A 24,197-nucleotide genomic window follows, 5' to 3' on the forward strand; every position below is an offset into this window, starting at 1 on the left:
TTCACTACTTAGTCACCATATTAACACATACTTGTAATGTGGTTAGTGTGCCTGCATATTACATATTACATCATGTTTCCCTTTCAAATGACAATACCAAATGCTGATCCATTTGCACATTTTGTCAAGAAAAAAGTATTCCTAGTTTCTATTTGCATCTTATCCTCCAAGAATCCTACATGTAGCTTCTTTTCCCTTTCATTCAAGAAGTTGGTTGCCCAAAGAGGAACATGCAGGCACTGGGGTGAAGATTCTACCAAATTGAGACCAAAAAAATAGCCAACGGGATGTTTTGGAATGCCATTGACTTACTATTGATATACACATTTTCGCTGGTGTGTAATGAGCATTTCTACTTTAGTTGGCGGGGGGGGGGGGAGTATTAAAAACTCTCTCCTCTCTGTTCTTTAATGTGCTGTTCCCTTTCCACCTGTCCTCTTTTTCTCCTGGCACATTTACTGCAAAGAACGTAAATGAATTCATGGGAGCTGTCTAGATGTAATTTTCATGAGGATTTGCCACATACAAAAATACAATTTTCAAAATATCAGTTCAGTATCTTTGCACAGAAATACATACACATGGAAAGAATGGGGTGGGAGGAAAGAAGAAAACTAAATGGCAAGATGGAGAAGAAATGGTGGTACAGAAAATATCAGACATCCTAAAAGACATAGTTAAACTTCATAACTGTTTTCTTTCACCCCGTTTTTGTTTTTGTGATGGAGACCATTCTCCACCCCACCACCCATCCACCCGCCACTGTATTCCAGTTATGATTCTTCAGGCAAGGCAACTGGATCTTCCTTTGTTCTCCAGTGGTTGGGGATGGGGCATTTCTTTACAAACACTTCAAGAGAAAAGTGTTACAAGATGTTCCTCTGGGACAGTCACAGAGCTTTCCAATTCTGGCTCCTTTTCTCACCGCACATTGCTCTCCAGCGTCACACTATCATTGACAGTAACCAACAGTTAGACAAAGAAGGATACAGTGCAGGATTAGAGGAAGAGTGTAATTTTTTTTTTTTTGCAACAATACAATTTCTACAATTTTTTAAAAAATTGAGGTTTGTATTTCCATGTATAGATTTATTTATTTATTTATTTATTTGGATTTAAAATAATATTCCACTATTCCAATAATATAAGAAATCAAATGAATGGAAGAGGAGAATCAGTTCATTTGATTTCAGTATTGGGGATTCTAGGGAAATCATGTTAAAATCCTTAATATATCTCTAGTCTTTGTCAAGGAGGTCATAAGCATACTTTCTGGAGATATTTGTTGTTGTAGAATGGACCAGATGCATTATTTGAAATTGATCCACTATCATTTTGACGAAGACACAGATTGTGCTACCAAATGTTAAGTATGCACTGACCAAAAACTGGAACCCTACCAATCTGAAAATCCACTCAAAGCTCAAATATCAACATTTGGAAGCTGAACATCTGGAAGGGGGAGGGTCTAGTCGTATCTTGAAACCAATGGCCAGATTCTTATAGATCTTTCCGGAGAATGAATTTTGTTTTTCATGTATTTCAGGATCCATCCCATGGGATATAACAAAGTATGCCAAGAACACTAAACCTTCAGTCCTATGTACACTTTCTTGGGAGGGAGGAAGCCCCACTGAACTCACTAGGACCGACTTTCCAGTACACATGCAGTGTAATGCTATCCATGTCTACTCAGAGGTAAGCCCCACTGAGTTCAGTCGGATTTACTCCCAGGTGTTTATAGGATTACAGCCTTAGGATACTTATATGGATAAATTGAGGGCAGGGGCAGAGAGCCAGGAAGTTACATCAAAATTCACGAGGAAAGCTCCAACGGGATTGAAAGGGCGGGGGGGAGTACACACAATTGTTGTGAACTGCCCAGAGACTCTTGGCTGTCGGGCAGTATATAAATGTAATAAGTAATGAAATAAACTCCCAGTGCCAATTATCTCGGAGTAAACATCTATGGGTTTCCTCCAGATTGACACCAGACCAGAATAGGAGCTGCTCCGTTCGGCCGAAATGCTCAGTTCTCAGAATTACAAACCCAGGTCTCGACTTCCTCCCCACCAGCCTAGTTTCGCTCCGGGAAACATCCCATCCTTCTCCTTTTGTGGGGTGGGATCCGAAGTCACTCACCATGGGGACTTGGCCGTATTTCTTCTCATAATGCGGAAGCCGTTTGCTTTTCAGTTTCTCCAGCACTTCCTGCAGCGCCTCGATCTGCAGACACACAAACCTTCCCGGTCAAGAGATCGCACGAACCATGGAGGCTGGGAAGCACCAGAGACTCGAAGACAAGCTGGGGCTGCCTCCCACGGACTATGGAGGGAGGAGATCCGATGCCCTGGTTTCGCCCTCTCCTCCTTCTCGAGCTTCTGTTCCAACTTTCCTTCATGTGCAGAACAATCTCCCTACTTAATGAGGTTGGGCAACTTGGCACCCTCCAGATGCGTTGGATTACAGGTCCCATGAACCCCAACTATCGGGTCGCGGGCTGGGGTTGATGGGTGTTGTAGTCCCAAACATCTGGAGAGCGCCAGGTTGCCTATCTGTGTGGTACTATAAGCAGTGGAGGCTGGTAGCTCCGATGTCCGTGGGGAGATGAATCTGCTCCGGGTTTCAGTCAGAACTCAAAAGGAGCTAACCGAGGTGCGTGGGTGCCTCCTTTGGAGTTCTGACTGGTTCTGACTGAAACCCGGAGCGGATTCAGCGCCCCACAGACATCGGAGCCACCAGCCTCCACTGACTATACGTGTTTCAAGTTTTCCCGAGATTGCTTCCTATGCGAAGCAAAGGGTGCCATCATCGGGCTAGGCGCTGTAACAGCCACCCCCACCACGGATCGCAGCATGAGTCCTCTCCCCACCTGCCCATACACCCCCTTCCCTGGCACATCTTTCCTGGTGCGGGACCTACCAGCTCCTTCTCGCGGGACGTGTCCTCTATGGTGGAGTAGAGGTCAAGGGCTCGCGGCTGGAGCTCCGTCTCTTCCTGCCCGTTCACTCCCACCAACAGCACCAAAGCGGCTCCGAGCAACGCGAGCAGCCGAGAGCTCTCCATGGTGCTGAAATGTAGACCAGCCTCGCGGAGCCTTCTTTATACAGCCGGCTGGGTCACCTGTTGACAAAGCTCCTTGCACGGCGATACGTCAATCCGGCGCGGGTGCTGGGGTGGGGGCGGCGGCTGACGGATGAGTTCGGCAGTTAGCTCAATTTCCTTCAGGGCAGACAAGAGCAACGAGAAGGCACAAGGCCAAAAGGGAAGGGAGGGCTTAGGGTGAAATGTCTTGACTTGCCCTCCTCTATGGACAGGAACAATGCAGGGTTGTTGCAATGTTGTCCCTCCGGGACATGCATCTGAGCCAGCTCTATGTATGTGTGCATGGTTGGAAGGTGCCTGGTAGTCCCCCAGAAAGTTACCACATAGCAGGGGTGAGGCACATGTGACCCTCCAGATGTTGTTGAACTACAGCGCCCATCAGCCCCAGCCAGCAAAGCCAGTAGTGAAGGATAATGGGAGTTGCAGTGCAACAACATCTGGAGGGACACATTCTCCATATCCCTGCTATATCGTGTCAGAAAGTAGTTGACTATGCATAGGAAGCAGAAGCAGTTGTGATATACTAAGTCCTTCCCACCTAATTTCTGCAGCTGCCGCTCAGAAATCTGAGAAAGCTGATTAAATCTGGGCTTCACCATATGGTCAGAAGCTACAAATTACCACCTTCACATCTGGCACTCTTAAATGGCTTCTAGCAATATGAATTTTACCTTTGCATTGTGATCATCACACTTGCCATTCACTTTGTCATCAATGTCTGAAATTCCAAATGATATGGTTCACCCAAATGTAATTAATTGATTTTTATTTATATCCTGCCCTTCCTCACAAGGATCCCAGGGCAGCTAAGAACCTATATGAAAACAATGCGACACATGAACACTGCTAAAACCATAACTCTAAAAGTACAAATAGAGACTAAAATACAATAAGACCATCACACATAGTCCAGAGGGGAGAAGAAATTAGGACAGAAGTTTGGTGGGGATTATTTCGTTTTCCTCTGAAGGCATCCTCCTACCAACAAATAAGTAAATACACAAATAAATAAGTAAAGGAAAATTTATCACTACTCTTCTGTGTTTACATTCTACAATATAGAGTCTACATTCTGCAGTTGTCATCAAAACAGAGAAGAACGGTCATGGCAGTCACATGCCCTCAATCAAACCTTTCTCTTCTCACAGGTGAAAACAATAACTGGTACTGGCACCAAATCTGATATAAAATCACGTGTCCAATAGAAGATGTGATTTAGCTATTAAAATGTCTTTGTAGTGTAGGTGGATTCCAAGTCAGTTCAATTTAATTGAACTTCAACACTACAACAGTTTTCTAGATACTTCCCAAGAGCTAACAGCGTAAGCCAAAAAGTGAAATTTTGTTACATTGAGAAAGCTTAACATTTGAACATTTGAGGAGTTGCAGAGATTTTCTACACAAAGAGCAGAGACAGGAGTTAGTTAAGCTCGAAAACAGAAATGTTGAAAAGGGGTATTTTTCCAGGGCTCCAGAACAGAGGTCAGATTTCAGGTAAGGCTATGATATGCACCCACAGTTTACTTCAAAGGAGAAAAAGCAGGGAGAAGAACAAGTGTGAGCCCTGAATCCACTAGTCTTTTGCATTCACCTGTCTTCCTGCCCTTCCTCCAGCACCATCTTTGTTTGGGTTCAAAGAATGGTTTCGGTGCTTTAGAGCTCAGAGACCACCTCTGCCTTGAATTAGGGTCTTGGAAAAGTTACTTTTTCTTTTAGCTTCACAAGTTTGCCTTGTGGAAAATGAATGCTTTGTGACCAGACATCCCTCCCCCCATGGCAACCATTTTATGAATGGGCAAGCCCTCATCACAGACATTTTGTGAGAGCACCCATGGCACTTTGTAAAAATTCCAGATGTACCCTCTGACACAGAAAGAATGGAGCTCCATGCTGCTGGAAGCAAAGACTCAGAACTTGGTGAGAGATTAATTTCAATGAGAGCAGTGGCTCCGCCATGTATGAGACAGGAGGTTAATGAAGAGATTACTGACTTCAGTGAGTGATCAGAAAACTGCTACTGTATATTTGACACTATTGCTTCAGTCCAGTGAAATCTAAGATCATTGTAACACAAAAGCCAGACTTTGTCTGTGCCATGTCTGAGTGGCCGTATTTTGTTCACTCCATTGAGAGTGAAGTTTAATAGTTTAATTCTGCTACTAAAGGTGGATTTATTTTCTTTCAAGGAACATGTCTTACTTTTCCATAGGTGTGGAATCTCTGCCTAAAGTTGCTAAAGGAGATTGCAACAATTGTTCTGATTGTTTAGTGTACAGTAAATAATAAAGGATAGAGCTAAAGCGGTATAGCTACACTGTTTTAAGGCTTGATTGTGAAGATGCCATTTAGAAACAGTATTAATAGAACCTTGTCTATGGACTTCAAAATAATGTAGATTTTACTATTATAACTTATGTCCCACTTTTCTCATTAACTATGTAATGATATAATCAGTTGAGGGCATAATCCTATGCATTTTTCCTATGACAGGAAAAAGTTCTACAACTTCCAGCATTCCCTAGCCAACCAGCCAAAGGGCCATTGGAAGTGGTGTTAAATCTGGGGTCTCCACCCTATGTGCCCACAGACATCTCTCTGGGTGCCCACCAGGCTCCTTGCCCCTCCTGATTTTAATTTATTTCTTAACATTTTTTTAAGCTTAAAAATATTTTTAAAAACACACGCTGGAAGACTGGCATGCTGTAAAACAAAGCACTACCCTGCAGCGCCACTTTACTTGGGTTCAAAGGAGTAGTTTTGTGTTTTGAGGCTCAAAACCCTTCTCTGCCTGGTATTAGGCTCTTGGGCAAGTCACTTTTCTTTTAGCCTCACCAGTTTGCCTTCAGGGAAATGAGTGTTTTGTTACCACCATGGCAGCCATTTGATGAATGGGTAAGTTTGCCCAATGGCATCCATTTTGTGAGAGCACCCACAGCACACTCTCAAAATTCCAAATGTGCCCACTGACCCAAAAAGTTTGGGGACCCCTGTGTAAAGTGCTGCTCTGCTGGCAGAGATGGAAGCCCAAAGGTGGAACATTATTTATGCCACCAAAGGCCCCTCAATATGCCAGCAAAAAGCTCAGTGGGCAGAGATGCCCCGTCAGCAGTGGGGGCTAAAAGAGGAGTTCTAGGGTGGTAGAGGCAGCCAAAGATCCACAGGATCCTAAGCCCCCTTGTTCCCTTGACATGCCCCCTCAAAACAGATCCAAAACGATTGCAGTGTTGGAGCTAGTGTAGTTAATTCCTTCCCATTGACCACAATGGGAGGGCAAAGAAAAAAATCCTCCTCCCCAGGAAAGGGGGGAAAGTTGTCCCCACTTCTCACTCTGTCTTTGGATGTGGCAGCTGCTGTGCCACGGAATCGTCTCCCCTCACCCACGCCATAGGATCACTCTATCCATTACATAGATGTGTGACTCACGTTTAGAACATAGATAGTCCTGTCAAGAAGATCCTACCAATCAGAACCCAGTCTGGGATAATCAGACCCCAGTCTGATTATCCCCACTCAGGGATAGTGCAGAGAAAATGTACAGGGGTGTTGTAAGGGTTATTGAGTGTGTGTGCGCACATGCATAAATACTAGTATGAACAGCAAAGTTCACCACATCCTCCATCCACCCCTACAGGGGGAGTCAGGTAATGTGAGCAGTAGAGTTCAGATCCCTGTGAAAACTTCATATTGTATATAAACAAACATTTAGTTCTTCAGCATTACTTGCCTAGCCAAACATTAATACTAAAGCTAAGTATATTGGATAGTGTGGTAATGCTCTATTTGTGCTGGATCTGTTGTAATGGCTGTTTCCAAGTCAAATCCAAGTTAGCTTTTCATTGATAAAGCTCACATTCACTCTCCCTCTCCCTCTCCCACACACACACCAAACATGTGTCCGGTGGAGTGGGATCACACCCATTGACTATGTCCTCAAAAGTCACACTTACTGGCCATGCAGAAAGAGAGGGCCTTCTCAGTGGTAGCCCCCCAGATGGTGGAATACCCTCCCAACTGAAGTCCCCTGGTGCCAGCATTGCCATTGTGGGGCACCAGGTTAAGACTTTCCTCTACTCTCAAGCATTTGATGGCATATGAAAGGATTTTTAATGTCAGTTATTTTATCATGTCCTGGTATTTTATTGTACCTGTTTTCAGCTATTTTAAATTGTTTTTACATTTTGTTTGTTAAAGATTTTATATTTCATTTTTATTAGGTTGTATTTTGGGGTTGTATTCTTTATAAACCACTCAGCAGTGGAGGCTGATGGCTCCAGTTTCAGAGGGGCAGGGATTTCATTCTGGGTTTTAGTTAGAACCAGCTGGAGCTCTAAAGGTGCTATTCAAGGTGCTGACCCCATTTTGGGGATAGGGTTCAGCACCTTGGACAGCACCTTTTTAGAGTTCTGCCTGGTTCTAACTAAAACCCAGAATGGAATCACCACCACCCCAAAACCAGAGCCACCAGTGTCCTCTGCAGCTCAGTTAGCTTTGGCTATTGGGCAGTATGGAAACATAATGCGTTAGACATTATGCAGAGATCTTCCCTACAATTGGGAACATAATAGACCCACAGCTCCCAATCGTGAGGAAAAGCTGAATATGTGGAAGGCCCTTTCTCATTAACAATTTAAACATGCTGAATGGGCACAATCCTTTTCCCCCTTCACACATTTGGTGAACATGAGGGAGGGGTTCTGTACACAGCCTAGAAGCCACATATGTTGAGGGACTGCTTCTTCCTATGATCACCCCTCATGGTGGTCATGACTGGCAGTTCAAGCCCCGCATACCATGGCATGCCTTTGCTACGGGACCACAGCATCTACAGCTAGAAGCACAGTCCTTGCTACAACTCCCATGCTTCAGAATGATCTATCACTAAAAGTTAGGAAATGTTCTTCTCAGTCTTACATAAAGCTTGCAAAACCTTTTTTATTTCACCTCATCTTTGCCAAGTCTAGTCAGGAAGTTGTGTATGAATTTCCTTAAGAAATTATGGTGGTTTTATCTTGTATTGTGGGGCTATTTTAATATGAGATTATTATTTATAGCTTGCAAGCCACTTTGACCATTTGCAAATGCAGTAAATAAATGTTCTGAAGTAAAGAAATATTCCAGTGAGCTATCCTGGATTGTAACAGGCCAAGTGGTAGGAGTAGAACAGCCTTTCACAACTTGGTTCCCAGTCAGCATGGAGTTGTAGTCCAAAACATCTAGAGGGCATCAGGTTGGGGAAAGGCTGGTGTAGAAAATACAAGATGCCTACATGAAAACGTAACTTGGAACTTAATTTTTCCACAGGGTGAACAAATAATGGACTCCGTTAGCTTTCAAAGATGGAAGGTTTTGTTCCATCTTCCTATTGATAAACTATGCCAGCACACATAACTACAAGTAAAAATTGCATTGATTAATTTCACAAGCTATCATGTTTTAGGAACAATATGTTACTGAAACCAAGAACTGTAGAATAGTGCCACTTAAAAATATTCAAGAACATATTTTGACTCAAGGCTACATTTATTATAATGAAGGTACCATTGTGAAAATAATTTGCTTCATGCTGTAATAAGGAGGTAACATTCTCAGAGGTATGAATCTGTAGAAATGCATCCTTTTTCATTACCTACATCTCAAGATTATTGATGAATTATTCCCTGCTCAAGTAGGGATTTAATTATCACTCTCTGTGGGAACCCTTGCAGGCTAAGAATGTAATTTTGCAAAGGCCTAGCGTCAGAAAGAAGTAGTCTGCCCACCCCCTGTAACTAAAGGACAAATCATCTGGCAAATGTTTATATGAGGCATTGTCTGTCAGCACAGAGCCGTGTGCCTATAAGAGGAAAGAGGAAATTTATCATTTGACAAAACAATTGTTGTGGCACTTTATTTTAGTCCTTGATAGCTCTAGGCATCATTTACATATAACTTTCAGCCATCTTGAGGTGTATAATTTCCATATTTCTAAAACCAAGGTATGTCGGCAAAGGGCCATAGGACTGTGCATATAAATCCCCATGATGTTAATAACTATATTTAAATGAAATTTGAAGCTGTAATTTTTCCTTCATGAGCAGGGAAATTTTACACAGGATAACTTAAAGCCTTAGGAATTTGAGGCATTGTAGTGATATTAATAAGTTAGGACTTTCAATACACTGGCAGTCCACTTTTATTTACATTTATTTCTCCAAACTAAGTTTATTTTCGGCACAGAGGAGTAAACAGAAAGCTATCATGCACTGATTGATGCAGACCTTAGTTTCAACATTCAGTTTGTCAATGAGAACTCACTGGCTGAACACCAGAATTATTATTTCTCAACTTCTGCTTCACATCTGTAAAACAGGAATGATTCAACTCTCAGGGTTTTAGTGACAGCCAGTGACATATTATAAAGCATTTTGAATAGTTATAATGCCCCACAAAATGCACAGATAATAAATGTAGTAAAGCTTCCTTCTGCTTAGTTTCATTAAAATTATATCTCAACTTCATATTCAGACTAACTGCTGAGTCTTGGAACAAAAATTGGCTTGCAATGCAGTGTGCCCACACAGTTAAGCTGTGGGAACAGGGCCTTGGATCCTAAACAAGTGCCATGATATTCAGAAATGCCAAGCATCAAGCAGTTCTCATTGGATTTGGAATATTATCTCTAATTCCCCTGCAAATGCAATCAATCTTTGCTAGAATCAGTCTGCTCTATTAATCGCTATAGATCTGGGGAAGAAGAGGAGTGGAAGTACTTGAGAGTTACGTCTGTGAGAGAAACATGATGATTACCCAGCAAAATAAAATATATGGTTTCATTGTCTTATCTACTCACTGTGAATATAACTCTTTTTAATTAAATAAAATATATGAAGATGCATACATTAAGAGTGCAATTCTATGGGTTGCACCTTTGGGTACTCATAAGCCCCTGAATTTGGAGGCTTATGAGTATCCTATGCATAGAGGAAGGCGTCTCCCGCAGTGCATTTTAGCTAGACGGGCAATTTCCCCTGTCTAGCAGAGGCTTTGGGGAGGGAGAAAGAAGGATGCTGGGTCAGCCATAGGCAAGATCGTAGGAATGCCACCCCGGTCTCCTCCCCTCCCCCAGGAACTCCCCCTTCTCCCCATTCCGTTTATCACACGGGGAGAGGCAGCTGGCACGGTTCTCTCCGCGCTGGCTATGAGGGGGAGGGGGCGGGGAGCATGGTTCCCTGTCTCCGAGCTTGGAGCCCTGTCTTTGAGCATGGAGCCAGGAAACTGAAAAACCCTATGTCCCCCAGACATTGTCTAGGGGGCATAGGATTACTCCCTAAATTAATGAAGATGTGTGAGTGTCTGGCTTCTGAATAATTTATATGGTTTAGATTAGAATTTGGATTTTATGGAACAAAGCTAAAAGGTGTTATACACTAGGGTATTTATGGATCTGATTTCAATGATTTAATAGGTTTTGGACAATAATACTGAAATCCACAATTATCTATATAAGAGCATTAAAGCAATTCCATTTAAACATACATAAAATAAAACCCAGCTATAGTACTGCACAAATCTTTATTTTATATCTTGATAATTTAGACCTTTTGATTTTATTTCTTAATTAAAAATCATGTTAATAATCCAGAGATATCACTGCCAAGCCCTTCAAATCACATCCTGAACACTCCAAACTCTGTCTTCTTGGTGGGGGCATTGAGTGCAGCACTCAGGCCAAGACCCAAAACCAGTCTTGTGTCAGATGGGTCAATGATTCCATCATCCCACAGCCTGGAGCAAACAAAACAAAAACAAAGGGTTAAGTGAGAAACTGGTCTTTAAAATGATACCATAGCCATATGGGAGCCAGTTTTCTGTGAACAGCTCCAGGTAACATTTAAGGTACCCAGCAAGGGTGGCAGGGACCACTAGTGGATCTGGCACCATTCCAGGAAGGAAGCACACTCATTTCATGGTAAGTCTCTTGTCATTTGCCCCACACAATGTTTAAAGGCACTCAATGGAATCCATTTGGTTAGGATCCTATTCATGGACAGCCCCAGATTCAGTGTCAGCCATACAATATTAAACATATATATCTCTTAGAAGGAAAGAGAACAAAAATAAAAAGTGACCAAGATGTAATAGAAGAGAATGGAACTTTTCCATATTTGCACTACAGTGGGGAAAAATCCCCACCATCTTCATAAAGACCACAGTCCAATTCAGAGTCAAGCATGCTTAAGTCTGCTGGACTGTAGCTCAAATGTCTAAACGGTGTGTCAGTTTCATTTGGGATTATTTACAGTGACACTCTGCTCCCAGTATTTACTCCAGTGTATCTTATTTTCTTGTCATCTTAACAAGCTAATGTTATTCTGAGACATGCCCCATTCTTAACACTTGTGTAAAAGGCACAGCAGCCTTTAGGGTCTCACTGTAAAAACAAAAAACTATGTTTCAATTCCAATAATTATTCCAAACATATAAGGCATAATCCAAAATTAAACACTTTCAAGTCCCCTTGAGTTTAGCAGGGGTAAGTATATGCCCATAGATATTTACTTCTATACAATATCCATATTCTAAAGAGGAAATGTAAATAATGACTAATTACTAGGCATAGTTTAAATGTCAACTAATGAGTTTTAAACTCAAAATACTTAAGTGATTAGATACTTCTTTGTAATGCTCAGAAGATTAATTATGACATTAACCTTCATTGTTCAAGCATATTTCCAAACAGATGAAAACTAATCCCTCTCATAACAAATTCTCTTAAAGCAATGAATTCAATACTAAAAAAGATAACAAAACATATTAGCCAAATCCTGAGCACATCCATTTATTTAACTTTAGATGTGTGACTAGTGTGTGGGAAGCCAGTGAGTACTAGCCCGTCGCAACACTATATCTCTTAAGTAGTTTATTTGATTATTATATGAGAGGGCAGGAAGCAGAGAAAGGAAGCAATCTGGGGAAAAATTAAGTGGCTTAGAATATTTATCTATGAATAAGCAATAAGAACTGAATGTTTAGAACAGGGCATTTTCCCCTGGCTAAAGATTCAAGCCTACAGTTGTTAATTGTCTAAAGCTTATATTTTTAAACCTAATTATGTGGTGCAGCCCACCACATTTCAGAGTGTTAATATTCCTAGAGAACAGGCCAACCCAAATGTCATTCTGTATGTCAGAACCCTAGCCCAACCTCATCACGACTTGCAAATTGTATAGATTTACTTCAACCTGCTACTCTCACATTACAATCACAGCAACTGTTCTTTGACAGGGTTACCATTTTCAAGCACACGAAGGGCGCAATCCTATGCATGTTTAGACCGAAAAAAGGTCCTATAATTCCCAGCATGCTCCAGTCAGCATGGCTGACTGAAGGGATGGTGGGAGTTGTAGGACCCTTTCTAAACAGGCATAGGATTGTGCCCTAAAAGGTTATTCAAAACTTGCAGCATCTAGAAGTATAATAAAGCTATTTCCAAATAATGTGTTGCCATGCGCTACTGCATCCTAGCTTTTCTGCAATTATCTTCAGATTCCGTCTTTGTAGTGGGATGTGCTGAAACATAGAATCATAGAATCATAGAATAGTAGGGTTGGAAGGGGCCTACAAAGCCATCGAGTCCAACCCCCTGCTCAATGCAGGAATCCAAGTCAGAGCATCCCTGACAAATGGCTGTCCAGCCTCGTCTTGAAGGCCTCCAGTGTGGGAGAGCCCACCACCTCCCCAGGTAATTGGTTCCATTGTCGTATTGCTCTGACACTCAGGAAGTTTTTCCTGATGTTCAGCCGGAATCTGGCTTCCTGTAACTTGAGCCCATTATTCCGTGTCCTGCACTCTGGGATGATCAAGAAGAGATCCTGGCCTTCTTCTCTGTGACAACCTTTCAAGTACTTGAAGAGTGCTATCATATCTCCCCTCAGTCCTCTCTTCTCAAGGCTAAACATGCCCAGTTCTTTCAGTCTCTCTTCATAGGGCTTTGTTTCCAGTCCCCTGATCATCTTTGCCCTCCTCTGAACCCTCTCCAGTTGGTCTGCATCCTTCTTAAAGTGTGGTGCCCAGAACTGGACACAGTACTCCAGATGAGGCCTAACCAGTGCTGAGTAGAGGGGAACTAGTACTTCCCGGGATTTGGAAGCGATGCTTCTATGAATGCAGCCCAAAAGAGCATTTGCCTTTTTTGCAGCCACATCACATTGTTGGCTCATATTCAGCTTGTGATCGACAACAATTCCAAGATCCTTCTCGCTCGTAGTGTGGTTGAGCCACGTATCCCCCATCTTGTAACTGTGCATTTGGTTTCTTTTTCCTAGGTGCAGAACTTGGCATTTGTCCCTATTAATGCCATTCTGTTGTTTTCTGCCCAGCGCTCCAGTCTATCCAGATCACTTTGAATTTTGTTTCTGTCTTCCAAAGTATTAGCTATCCCTCCCAATTTTGTGTCATCTGCAAATTTGATCAGCATTCCCTGCACCTCCTCCTCCAAGTCATTAATAAGAATGTTGAAGAGCACTGGGCCCAGGACATGCCACAAGGAACAATTGCTTCACATGTTACAGCAGAAGACTGAACCTATGGACTGGCTTCTGCTAAGTTTACTTTAAGTAAAATATGTGTTTGAGTTGTGGTAGAAACACAAGGTTAGGATTTCCCTTTACCATGTGATAAAGTTAATACTGCAAAACCAAAGGGAACAAGTGACAACTGCTTTGGATGGGGTTTCACAACTCCTGAAAAATCAGGTTCAGAGCTTTGGAATGCTTATAGACTCAGCTTTGCTTCTGGATGGTCAAGTGGTGACTGTGGCCAGGAGTGCATTTGCAGATCTGGTTGCTGTCACACAAGCCTTGGTAACACCTAGCTTAGATTACTACAATATGCTCTACATGAGGCGGCCTTCAAAAGTGTACAGAAACTTCAGCTGGTGCAAATTATGGCAGCTAGAGTTTTGACTAAGGACAGTCTTTCAGTCCATGTGGCTTTATTACTGTACCATCTTCATTGGCTCCTGATCCACTTCTGAGCTACATTCAGAGTACTGATTATGATTTTTAAAGCCTAAACAGTTTGGGAACAGACACTTAAAAGATTATTTCCTTCCATGATCCTACCCACCAACTCAGGTCTTCAGTGGAGGCTCTGCTTCACACCTCAGCACAAGCAGAGGCACAATTGGTAGGTATTTGGCATACGACCTTCTCAGACACAGCACCGAGACTATGGGACTTTCTGTCCCAGGAAGCTTGGTTGATCCTCTCTCTAGTCGTGGTTTTATATGCCTTGTAAAAATGATATTGTTCCATCATGCTTTTGGCATGCATGATAACTAAATCCCTGTTTCCCTCAGTCTCAGCTGGTAGTTTTAAGGATTAGAAAAAGATCTGTTGTAGTCTGTACTTTTTATTTGAATGTTTTACTATAATATACTATTCCATTTTTAACCTTGTCAGGCACTTGGGGGTCGCACTGATGGGAGAGACAAAATAAAGATCAATTTTTATTCATTAAGAAATTGTGCACAGCTGTAAATCAACCAGTAGTAGTAAATAATGGTAGCACTCACCAGAATGGTTCAGAGCTTACTAACTGGATGACAGCAATATTGCCATGCTTGTACTTCCAGGCTTACCTTTGAAAGTACAACCTTACAGAAGTCTTGTAATATAATAATAAATGCCTTTCCATCCTTTAAACCTTTAGAATACAATTTTGTTTTGATAAATAGAGATATATTTTTGACAACTTGCAAGATTTTTCACTGTAAGATAAAGATTACTTTCTCCAAGTCACTATGGCTTTGTCTCTTTGTTTAGTGAAAACTGCCTTCTGTAGTGGGACAAAGCATTAATTATTGAACAACCTATCAAACCCCATGGTCAGAACATGAATCATATCTCTGCTTGTAAAAAATTTATAGAGCCTCTGCAAGGAAAAGAAGCATACAGCTCAGGAAGAAAGCTGCTCATGACATTCATTACAAGGTAAACTGATTAAACTCCTTTTAGGCACCTGTAAGCAAATTAATTTAGCTCATTAAGAAGCTGTCTGGCTAATGACTCTTGATAATTAAGACCTCTGTATGTGAAAGGTTCTAGTTAGACACTTTTGATGCGGGAACACAAGTATGGAGCAGACTACTGGCATCCTGTACATAGTATGAGATATGATTTATATGCAAAGTCAATAAAGAAAAGTGTTTCCATTTAAAACAACAACAAAAGCATCTCTTCCGTTCCCTAGTCTCATTTTATAGTTCAAAGGAACAATTCCTGATACTAACATCCCTGTGCTGCACACAGTATGATTTGCACAATCATCTATGCACATCCATGTGTGCACCCACTGAACAGATGGGCCATACGGTCAGCTTTAGTAGTGCCAATCAACTGCTGGAGAAGTGAGGGAGGGACTGGAACCTGTTCCCTTACAATCCCCAATAGATAACCAGTGTTGTCAATCCAAAGTATAGACCAGCTGCTGGGTGCTATGGGTAGAATTCACACAATGGTGGGCATTAAATACAGCTATCCAGGCAAAGGAAACATGCATAAAACACCCTTACATGTATACAGTTTCTGACCCAAAAGGAGGATCCCCATACAAAAGCCAATGACCTGGTTTGCACATAATGGCAGCAAATCATGGGTTAATTAACCCACAATTTGCCAGGGTTGTGTGCCACCGCCATTTTGGATGTGCAACTTCTGATCAACCCAATTGGAGGTTATTTCATACATTCAAACCCAGACACTATGGGTTAATCATGAGTTAAACAACCCCGCAATTAACCTAAGAACTAATTGTAAGTTAACTGTGGATTTTTTAACCCATGATTAACCCACAGGCTTAGTTCCATTACATGCTAACCCATGGCTATTTAAACCATGGTTTGTTGCCCTACCCAGGGTTTGTCTGGCAGATGATTGATCAAACCATGGCTTGTTTTCTCAGTCCCTGGGTTGTTTCCTTCCTTCCTCCTATATCTGTTCCCTCCCTGTATCCCAGCTGCCTTTGCGGCACTGCAGTACTGGCATGTAAAGAGAGGTTTTGTTTTGTTTTTTTACCAGTCTTGCCTGCTGCCTCTGTAGCCTGGCGAAACAACTCACAGTTAACCCATATTTCCATGTTCACACATAACGACAACCCACAATCCAACAAACCATGGTTAACTAAACCATGGTTTGTCATTATGTGCAAACCAGGTCACTGTGTCCGGTTCACACATCATGAAATAACCTCCAAATAACCATCAATGAAAATTTCTCTTCTCTGTGTTTACAAACTAGCGTTCCCTTAATGCAGTCTTCCCCAGCCTGATGCCCTCCAAATGTTCTGGAGTTCAACTCCCATCACCCCAAGCAAGCATGGTCAATGGTCAGGAATGCTAGGAGTTGTAGTCCAAAACATCTAGAGAGCACCAGGTTGGGGAAGGCTGCCTTAATGTCTTCTACAGAAATTATTCTGAATTTGGTAATATGGTAACACAGAAATTAAATGGAGTAAACTTTTTTGATGTCCAAAAGAACGTGATTATATACTGATTTGGCAGCTCAGAAGGCAATAATCTTATTCTTGCGAAACAAGTTGTGCTTCCTAAGCATACAGAGTTTTACCTCCTAGAGACACAGGAATTAATAGATTAAAATGGGGTTAATAGATTAGGAAGATTACTTTATCCAAGTCACTATAGCTTTCTCTCTGTGTTCATTCTCTCTATAGAAAGCAGTGGGACAAAACAATGACTATTCACCAATATGTAGATGGATGTAAATTTCAAAGCACAGGATCTAAAGTGCTGCACTTTAGAGGCTTTACTTCCAATTACAGTCTACTGGACTACCTACCATGCTGCTTATGACACTCAGAGGATCCTCAGAGCTACCTTCAGTGTGGTGCAAAATAACTGTATGTATGTATGTATGTATGTATTTATTTATTTAAAACATTTGTATTCCGTCCTATATCATTAAGATGTCAGGATGGCGTACAGATAAAATCAATTTAAACAGTTTAAAACAATACATAATTTAAACACCTAAAAACATATTAAACAAGCTAATACCAATTAAAATCTAAAACAATGAAACAGTTAAAACAGTGTGCTACTGTAGGGAATGCATTTAGCCCTCAAAGGCTTTGGTAAAAAGCCATGTTTTTACTTGGCACCAAAATGAAACCAATGTACACGCCAAGTGGGCTTCCAAGGGGAAGCCTTCCACAACTGGGGTGCCACAGCAGAGAAGGCCCTCTCCCACGTCCCACCATAGTGTATGTCTCACACTGGTGGGACACAGAGGACCGCCCCTCCAGCAGATCTCAGTCTTCGGGCAGGCATATATAGGGAGAGGAAAAAAAGGAAAGGTTCCTCCTGTGCAAGCACCGAGTCATTGCTGACTCCTAGAGGGACGCCGCTTTCGCTAGCGTTTTCATGGCAGACTATAGCAGGGTGGTTTGCTATTGCCTTCCCCAGTCGTGACTACCTTTCCCCCAGCAAACTGGGTACTCATTTTACTGACCTCAGAAGGATGGAAGGCTGAGTCGACCTGAGCTGGCTACTTGGGACCCAGCTTCTGCTGGGATCTAACTCAGGTCATGGGGAGAGTTTCGGTTGCAATACTGCTGCCTACCACTCTGCGCCACACGAGGCTCATACAGGGAGGGGCACTCCCTCAAATATTGAGGTCCCAAGCCACTTAGGGCTTTAAATGTCATCACCAGAACCTTAAATTCTGACTGGAAGCATATCAGCAGCCAGTGCAATTCCTTTAAAAGTGGTGTTATGTGATCTTTATGAGGTGTTCCAGTCAGCAGTCTAGCTGCTGCATTTTGCACTAGCTGCAACTTCTGAGTCGTCTTCAACGGCAGCCCCACATAAAGTGCATTGCAGTAGTCAAATCAGGAAGTTACCAGCGCATGTACTACTGTGGCTACGTTATCACTGTCCAGGAAAGGCTGTAGCTGGCAGATCAGCTGAAGCTGGCCCCAAGTACTCCGGGCCACGGAGTACAGCTGGGACCCCAGTGACAGAAGTGGATCTAAGAGTACTCCCAAGCTACACACCTGCTCCTTCAGGGGGAGTGCAACCCCATACAGGACAGGTCGCTTACCTAATTCCAGGACTCGGAAACCACCATTCCACAGAGCTTCCGTCTTGTCAGGATTTAGCTTCAGTTTATTGGCCCTCATCCAAAATAATGAATTACAGTCAGAAGTGAGGAAGTCCAATTAGATCAATGGATACAAGCTACTGGGAACTTATATAAATCCCATTCCTTTCAATGGGGTTGCATAAGAGATATATCCAGTGGACTGTACCCTATTTTCCCCCAAGTAATAGCTATTTAGGTGCTGGACCTGAAGAACACCAAAGACACTTTATCATCAAAAAGGTCAGGCACCATATGGACACAGCAAGACCAAGTATATCTGAAATGTTCTCTCACAGTGATCTCAAATTTAGGAGTCAAAAAATGATGGGACACCTAATTTTAACCATTTTCCTAAGATTACTGAAGATTTCTAATTACTGGCCAAAAATTGGGAGTGCCTAAATTAAAATAATCTGTGTGCAAGCACTAACTAACCTACTGCTCCAAATATCAGCCATTGAAAGACTGATGTGGTTTCTTGTGTCACAACTATGTGCATACTGCATGTTTAAAAATCCAATTATTCTTCTGTCTTTTAGCATACATTAATAAATCATGAAGGGCTTCTGAAGGTTTACACACAGAGAAAACATTAATTTTTACTCCCAGATTAAGGATGTGGTGTAAACATATACAGTCTGATAATAATTTATTTAACGTAATTAGTTCAGTGAAAACTTTTCTTGACTCCAGTATAATCCAATCATAAAGACATGACGACATTTGTCCCTTCTGCCTCAGGGAGACATATGTCTTTTGACAGGGAGAAAAACCCAGATGCGCAAGTGGTGTAACTGCACATAGTTCTCAGTGACAATGGGTTACCCCAGTTCATAACAGGACCCATCTATATCCAAGACCATCTATTTTCAACTGTTTGTGAAGAGTACAAGACTAATAATTCATTTGAACTATAGGCAGTTGAAATAAGATTAGCAAAGGGCTGGATGCGCCTGATCTTGTCTGATCTCGGAAGCTAAGCAGGGTCAGCCCTGGTTAGAGCTTGGACAGGAGACCGCCTGGGAATCAGACTTCCTGCACTGAGCAGGGGGTTGGACTCGATATTCTTGTACGCCCCTTCCAACCATATGAGTCTATGATTCTATGATTCTAACCCTGCTTCATAAACGATGGATTGAAGCTGGCTTCTCTCAACTAACCATAGTTATGATTAACTGCAGTTTATCCAAAAGCTTCCGATCACTTTCTTGCAGCTATGCCAGAGGAGAGGACACAGAGTGTGAGCCTGAGGCTTATTCTCATCATACTAAACTATAATTTAGCATTACATCTGAACCAACCCATCTCAAGAAAGAGATGGATTGCTCTAGGTCACTGTAATTGTTTGGTGTTGATACAAGGACAGGAATGGTGAATAACAGGCATTTAAGTTGTGCATTTAAGCTCACACTCACAAACACCTTTTAATAAGTCACACTGATCACATATATAAGCTGGAAATTCAAATTTAAATAAAATCTATCAGCCATGGGAAATCGTTGTTTTGTTTTGGGAAGAGAAAGCTGTAGCGTCATTCTCTATCTACGTTGTTGTTCAGATGTGTTTCTCAAATGATTGCCACAAATTAGCTGTTAAAATAAAATGTGGGTTTGCTCCTGTTACTCAATAAAAACTTTTAAATTACATCATAAGCATACACTGTGCTTTATTCAGTTTATGACAGGGGTTTCATGACTTATAAAATACCAAGTGTATCATGGAACAGTGGATCATGGAAAATCAGTACAGCACAATAGACAGAGTTTGGTCCCTGGAGATAGTCGTTCACATTCCCCCTTAGATACACGGAGTGATCTTAGGCAAAGTCATTATCTTTCAACCTCAGTAAAATTAGGAGTGTTGATCATCTACCTCGCAAGGCAATTTTGTGGAAGTACAAGACTGAATACATATTAAAAGGCTTCATAAGTGTCTAGTAATAATGGAATGATCCAACCAAACTCCAGCCAAGGCCCACTCCCACTAATGGACAAGGTAAGTACTGCCTGCCCAGCCTTTATTAAATCCAGACAGCTTAGGCTTCATCACTACTGCCACACACACAAAATAAAAATAAAAACCTTTAAAAAAAAACACAGCACATGAAAATATAAACCACCACCATTAGCTGTATCTTACCGTGCACTGGAATAGTAAGGGTTTCCTTCCTCTTCAAATCTCCGAATGATTGGTTCTTTCAGCGCTTTTTCCTCCTCTTCAGATAACTACAAAATATTAAGTGAATGAATCTGGGGAAAGTGGCAATTTTACTTTGCAAAAGCTGCAAGTCTCTTTGTCTAAGTATTAACAAGAGATTATACATGTGTGTGTGTGTTTGATTATTTTACCATAAGATTTTTTTTTAGTGTTTCCACTAAAATAATGGCTGGTGATGTTAAAATAATCACCTTTAATTTTAGAGTTAGAAGTTTTTTTGAAGCTATATAATAAAGGCTAATAATTCTTGTATGAATAACACTTGAATACATCATAGGGATGCAATCTGGGATTCACCATTTATCAAACTGAATGTAATTTTGTTAAGGAAAATTGCCAATAACTTTTCTTTATGTACACACTTCTAGATCTCAGGTCAGCATGGATGGGATGCTTCTGTATTCTAGCCAGGAAGCAACAGACATCTTAAATTCCCACATGCCCTGTTGAGAGAATATTCCAGCAGGTGCTGTTGATCGTTGTCTTGTAACCCTATCCCTTCTCCTTTAATCAACCTCATCCATTTTTAGCTTTACATCATCTTTAAAGAAACAGACCTTTTAACTCCAATAGTACATAATTTACTGTAAGTTAACTTCAAACCAGAGCAAAAATAGCATAATGACTTGTTGCCTTGCCCAGGGCTACATTTGTGCCAGGGCTTAGTCCTTGAAATACACAAGGCAATTAAAAAAAAATGCTTCACAGAATGTGCAGTGTGGCTTGAATCCACCAAGAAGCAGCTGAAGGCTTAGAACACTTAGTGTCAGGGTGGAAACTGAGCCGATAGAAGCCCAGAGCAGTTCTGATTCTGAGTAGGAACAGCAATCCATGGGAGAGGAGCTCGCTCATCTCTCACAGGCACAGCAGCTGGCAGAGATTCCTCCTGCCACCATTCCTGGGACAGATAGTGACCCTGGCAGCGAGAGAATGCTGGAGGGGGGCTTGCTAGACGCTTGGCGCCGGCGCAGAGAGCGACGACAGATGGAGGGCGCGGAAAGGAGGTGTAGCGCTCGTTTGGCGCGCAAGTAACAGTCGCATCCCGAGGACCCAAGGAAAAGAGGGAGGATCTCTCCCTAGCCCATAAGTTCAGGGTCTTCCCGTGATTCTCCTTCAAATGTGGACCAACTGCCTAACCTGGAGCATAGGCTACTCTGCTATCTTTCCCCAGTGCTGTTCCTTGTTTAGTCGCTGGTGATTAGCATCTGAAAGAGTCATTAAGTTGTAAAAGGAATAAAACCTTGAAAAGAATCCTTTTCGTCTGTGTCTTAAGTTATTGGAGTAGACTGTAAGAGGCAGCTAGGGCGCTCCTGACACGTAGAATTAAAATGCAGGGATTCCACGGGAATCGCTATGGACCCCATGAAGAGCTCAGCCATGTCCCTGCCTGAATAGATAAGTAACTTGAGTTCTGGCTTGGATCCAAGGTGTCCTTCTGTTAGCAGCAAACCTCTTCCACTTACAGGAAGGCTGTTTTGAACTAGCAGAAGAGCATTCCATGAGAATAAGAAACCCCAAGTCCAGAGAAGTTAATTCAGTTGCACAATACTTCACACAAACTCTTCCTCAAGACCTTTTATGGCCTTATAGAGCATATATACTACAGCCTGTAACTTTCTTATTTGCCATTTTCCAACTGTAAGGTAACTCTAGATTCACTGTGGCACTTCAATGCTAGAAGTCTTCAGATAGCATTGCTCTAAGAATTCTAGCACTAATATATTTCTCCTTCTGTTTATGGTTGTTTGAATCCAAACTTGTGTGTGGATGTGGCAGTGAAAAAGCTGCAGAGGCTGGCCTGCAACAGGGAAAGGGCTGTAGCTCAGTGGTAGAGTTTACGCTTTGCATGCAAAAGGTCTCAGATTCAATCCTTGGCATAGGACTGGAAAGAAGCTCCAGTCTGGCTGGAAACAGCTCTCTAGGGTTTCAGTGTAGAAAACAACACAGAACTAGATGGACCAATAGTCTGACTCAGTAGAAAGTAGTTTCCTCTGGGTCTGGTTGAGAGGGAAAAATTAGCAGCAACAACAAAGGCAAAACAACAACAACCCTGATTCCCATTTCCATATACTCTATCTCCTGTTGATGGTAACATAAAGACGTTGCAAATAAAATATGCATTTATTTATGTATGTGATGTTTATGATGGTGCTCCCACACCACAGCTAAAATTACTGCTGGTGCTCTTTACCCAGCTGTAGTCATTTCTTTTAACCATTGCTAAACTGCACTGCCTTGTTGTGGCGAAGGGGCTTGCGTAACTCAGTGAAGCCATAAGCTATGCCGTGCAGGGCCACCCAAGACGGACAGGTCATGGCAGAGAGTTCTGACAAAATGTGGTCCGCTGGAGAAGGAAATGGCAACCCACTCCAGTATTCTTGCCAAGAAAACCCCATGGAACGTAACACAAGGCTAAAAGAGATGATGCCGGAAGATGAGCCCCTCAGGTTGGAAGGTGTCCAATATACTACTGGGGAAGAGCAGAGGGTATTTCCAAGTAGCACCAGGAGGAAGGCTGAGCGCCGAAGAATTGATGCTTTCGAACTGTGGTGCTGGAGAAGACTCTTACGAGTCCCTGGGACTGCAAGGAGGTCAAATCAATCCATCCTAAAGGAAATCAACCCTGAGTGCTCATTGGAAGGACAGATACTGAAGCTGAAGGTCAAATATTTTGGCCACCTAAAGCGAAGAGAAAACTCTCTGGAAAAGACCCTGATGATGGGAAAGACTGAAGGCAAAAGGAGAAGGGGACGGCAGAGGATGAGATGGCTGGATAGCATCACCGATGCAATGAATATGAACTTGAGCACACTCCGGGAGAGAGCGCAGGACAGGAAGGCCTGGCATGCTATGGTCCATGGGGTCACGAAGAGTCGGACACAACTGAACAACTGAACAACAACAAGCTGGAGGTGGTCAAACATAAGATGGCAAGATTGAACATCGACATCTTGGGAATCAGTGAACTCAAATGGACAGGCATGGGCGAATTTCATTCAGGTGACCATCATACCTACTATTGTGGGCAAGAATCCCTTAGAAGAAATGGAGTAGCACTCATAGTCAACAAAAGGGTGGGAAAAGCAGTACTGGGGTACAATCTTAAAAATGATAGAATGATCTCAGTACGAATCCAAGGCAAACCATTCAACATCACAGTAATTCAAGTCTATGCCCCAACCACTGATGCCGAAGAAGCTGAGGTTGATCGGTTCTATGAAGACCTACAACACCTTCTAGAACTAACACCCAAAAAAGATGTCCTCTTCATCATAGGGGATTGGAATGCTAAAGTAGGAAGTCAAGAAATCACCGGGATAACAGGCAGGCATGGCCATGGTGTACAAAATGAAGCAGGACAAAAGCTAATAGAGTTTTGCCAAGAGAACACGCTGATCATAGCAAACATTCTTTTCCAACAGCACAAGAGACGACTCTACACATAGACATCACCAGATGGTCAATATCGAAATCAGATTGATTATGTCCTTTGCAGCCAAAGATGGAGAAGCTCTATACAGTCAGTCAAAACAAGACCTGGAGCTGACTGTGGCTCAGATCATGAGCTTCTTGTTGCAAAATTTCGGCTTAAATTGAAGAACGTAGGGAAAATCACTAAACCATTCAGGTATGACCTCAATCATATCCCTTATGAATATACAGTGGAGGTGAGGAATAGATTTCAGGGATTAGACCTGATAGACAGAGTGCCTGAGGAACTATGGACGGAGGTCC

General features: G+C 42.2%; 2 protein-coding genes across 4 annotated transcripts in view; both read right to left on the bottom strand.

The window, feature by feature from the left end:
* Window positions 1–841: 841 nt before the first annotated feature.
* On the bottom strand, window positions 842–3,066 carry CARTPT (CART prepropeptide). The gene is made up of 3 exons (XM_084832073.1): window positions 2,923–3,066; window positions 2,143–2,226; window positions 842–949 (listed from the first exon to the last, which is right to left on the bottom strand). Exons 1-3 carry the CDS (start codon window positions 3,064–3,066, stop codon window positions 842–844), a joined length of 336 nt encoding a protein of 111 aa, XP_084688199.1.
* Window positions 3,067–5,855: 2,789 nt separating this feature from the next.
* The window catches only part of MCCC2 (methylcrotonyl-CoA carboxylase subunit 2), a 71,075-nt gene continuing 52,733 nt past the window's right edge, over window positions 5,856–24,197 (bottom strand). For all 3 annotated transcript variants that reach the window (XM_084833510.1, XM_084833511.1, XM_084833512.1), the window contains 2 exons: window positions 20,385–20,470; window positions 5,856–10,869 (listed from right to left, as the gene is read on the bottom strand). In XM_084833510.1, the coding sequence (XP_084689636.1) occupies window positions 10,752–10,869; window positions 20,385–20,470 (204 nt within the window). In that variant the 3' untranslated portion in view covers window positions 5,856–10,751. The remainder of the gene's footprint in view (window positions 10,870–20,384; window positions 20,471–24,197) is intronic.

Source organism: Heloderma suspectum, chromosome 2 (genome assembly GCF_057233095.1).
Source record: "Heloderma suspectum isolate Gila_16-S chromosome 2, 16-S_ref, whole genome shotgun sequence".
NCBI classification, from domain to species: domain Eukaryota; kingdom Metazoa; phylum Chordata; class Lepidosauria; order Squamata; family Helodermatidae; genus Heloderma; species Heloderma suspectum.

Excerpts from the sequence above, each read along its gene's own strand:
- CARTPT (XM_084832073.1), bottom strand. The coding sequence starts at position 3,066 with ATGGAGAGCTCTCGGCTGCTCGCGTTGCTCGGAGCCGCTTTGGTGCTG. Across the intron at positions 2,227-2,922 it reads CGTCCCGCGAGAAGGAGCTG|ATCGAGGCGCTGCAGGAAGT; the intron begins GTAGGTCCCGCA and ends GTGTGTCTGCAG. Across the intron at positions 950-2,142 it reads AATACGGCCAAGTCCCCATG|TGTGACGCTGGAGAGCAATG; the intron begins GTGAGTGACTTC and ends TGTCAATGATAG.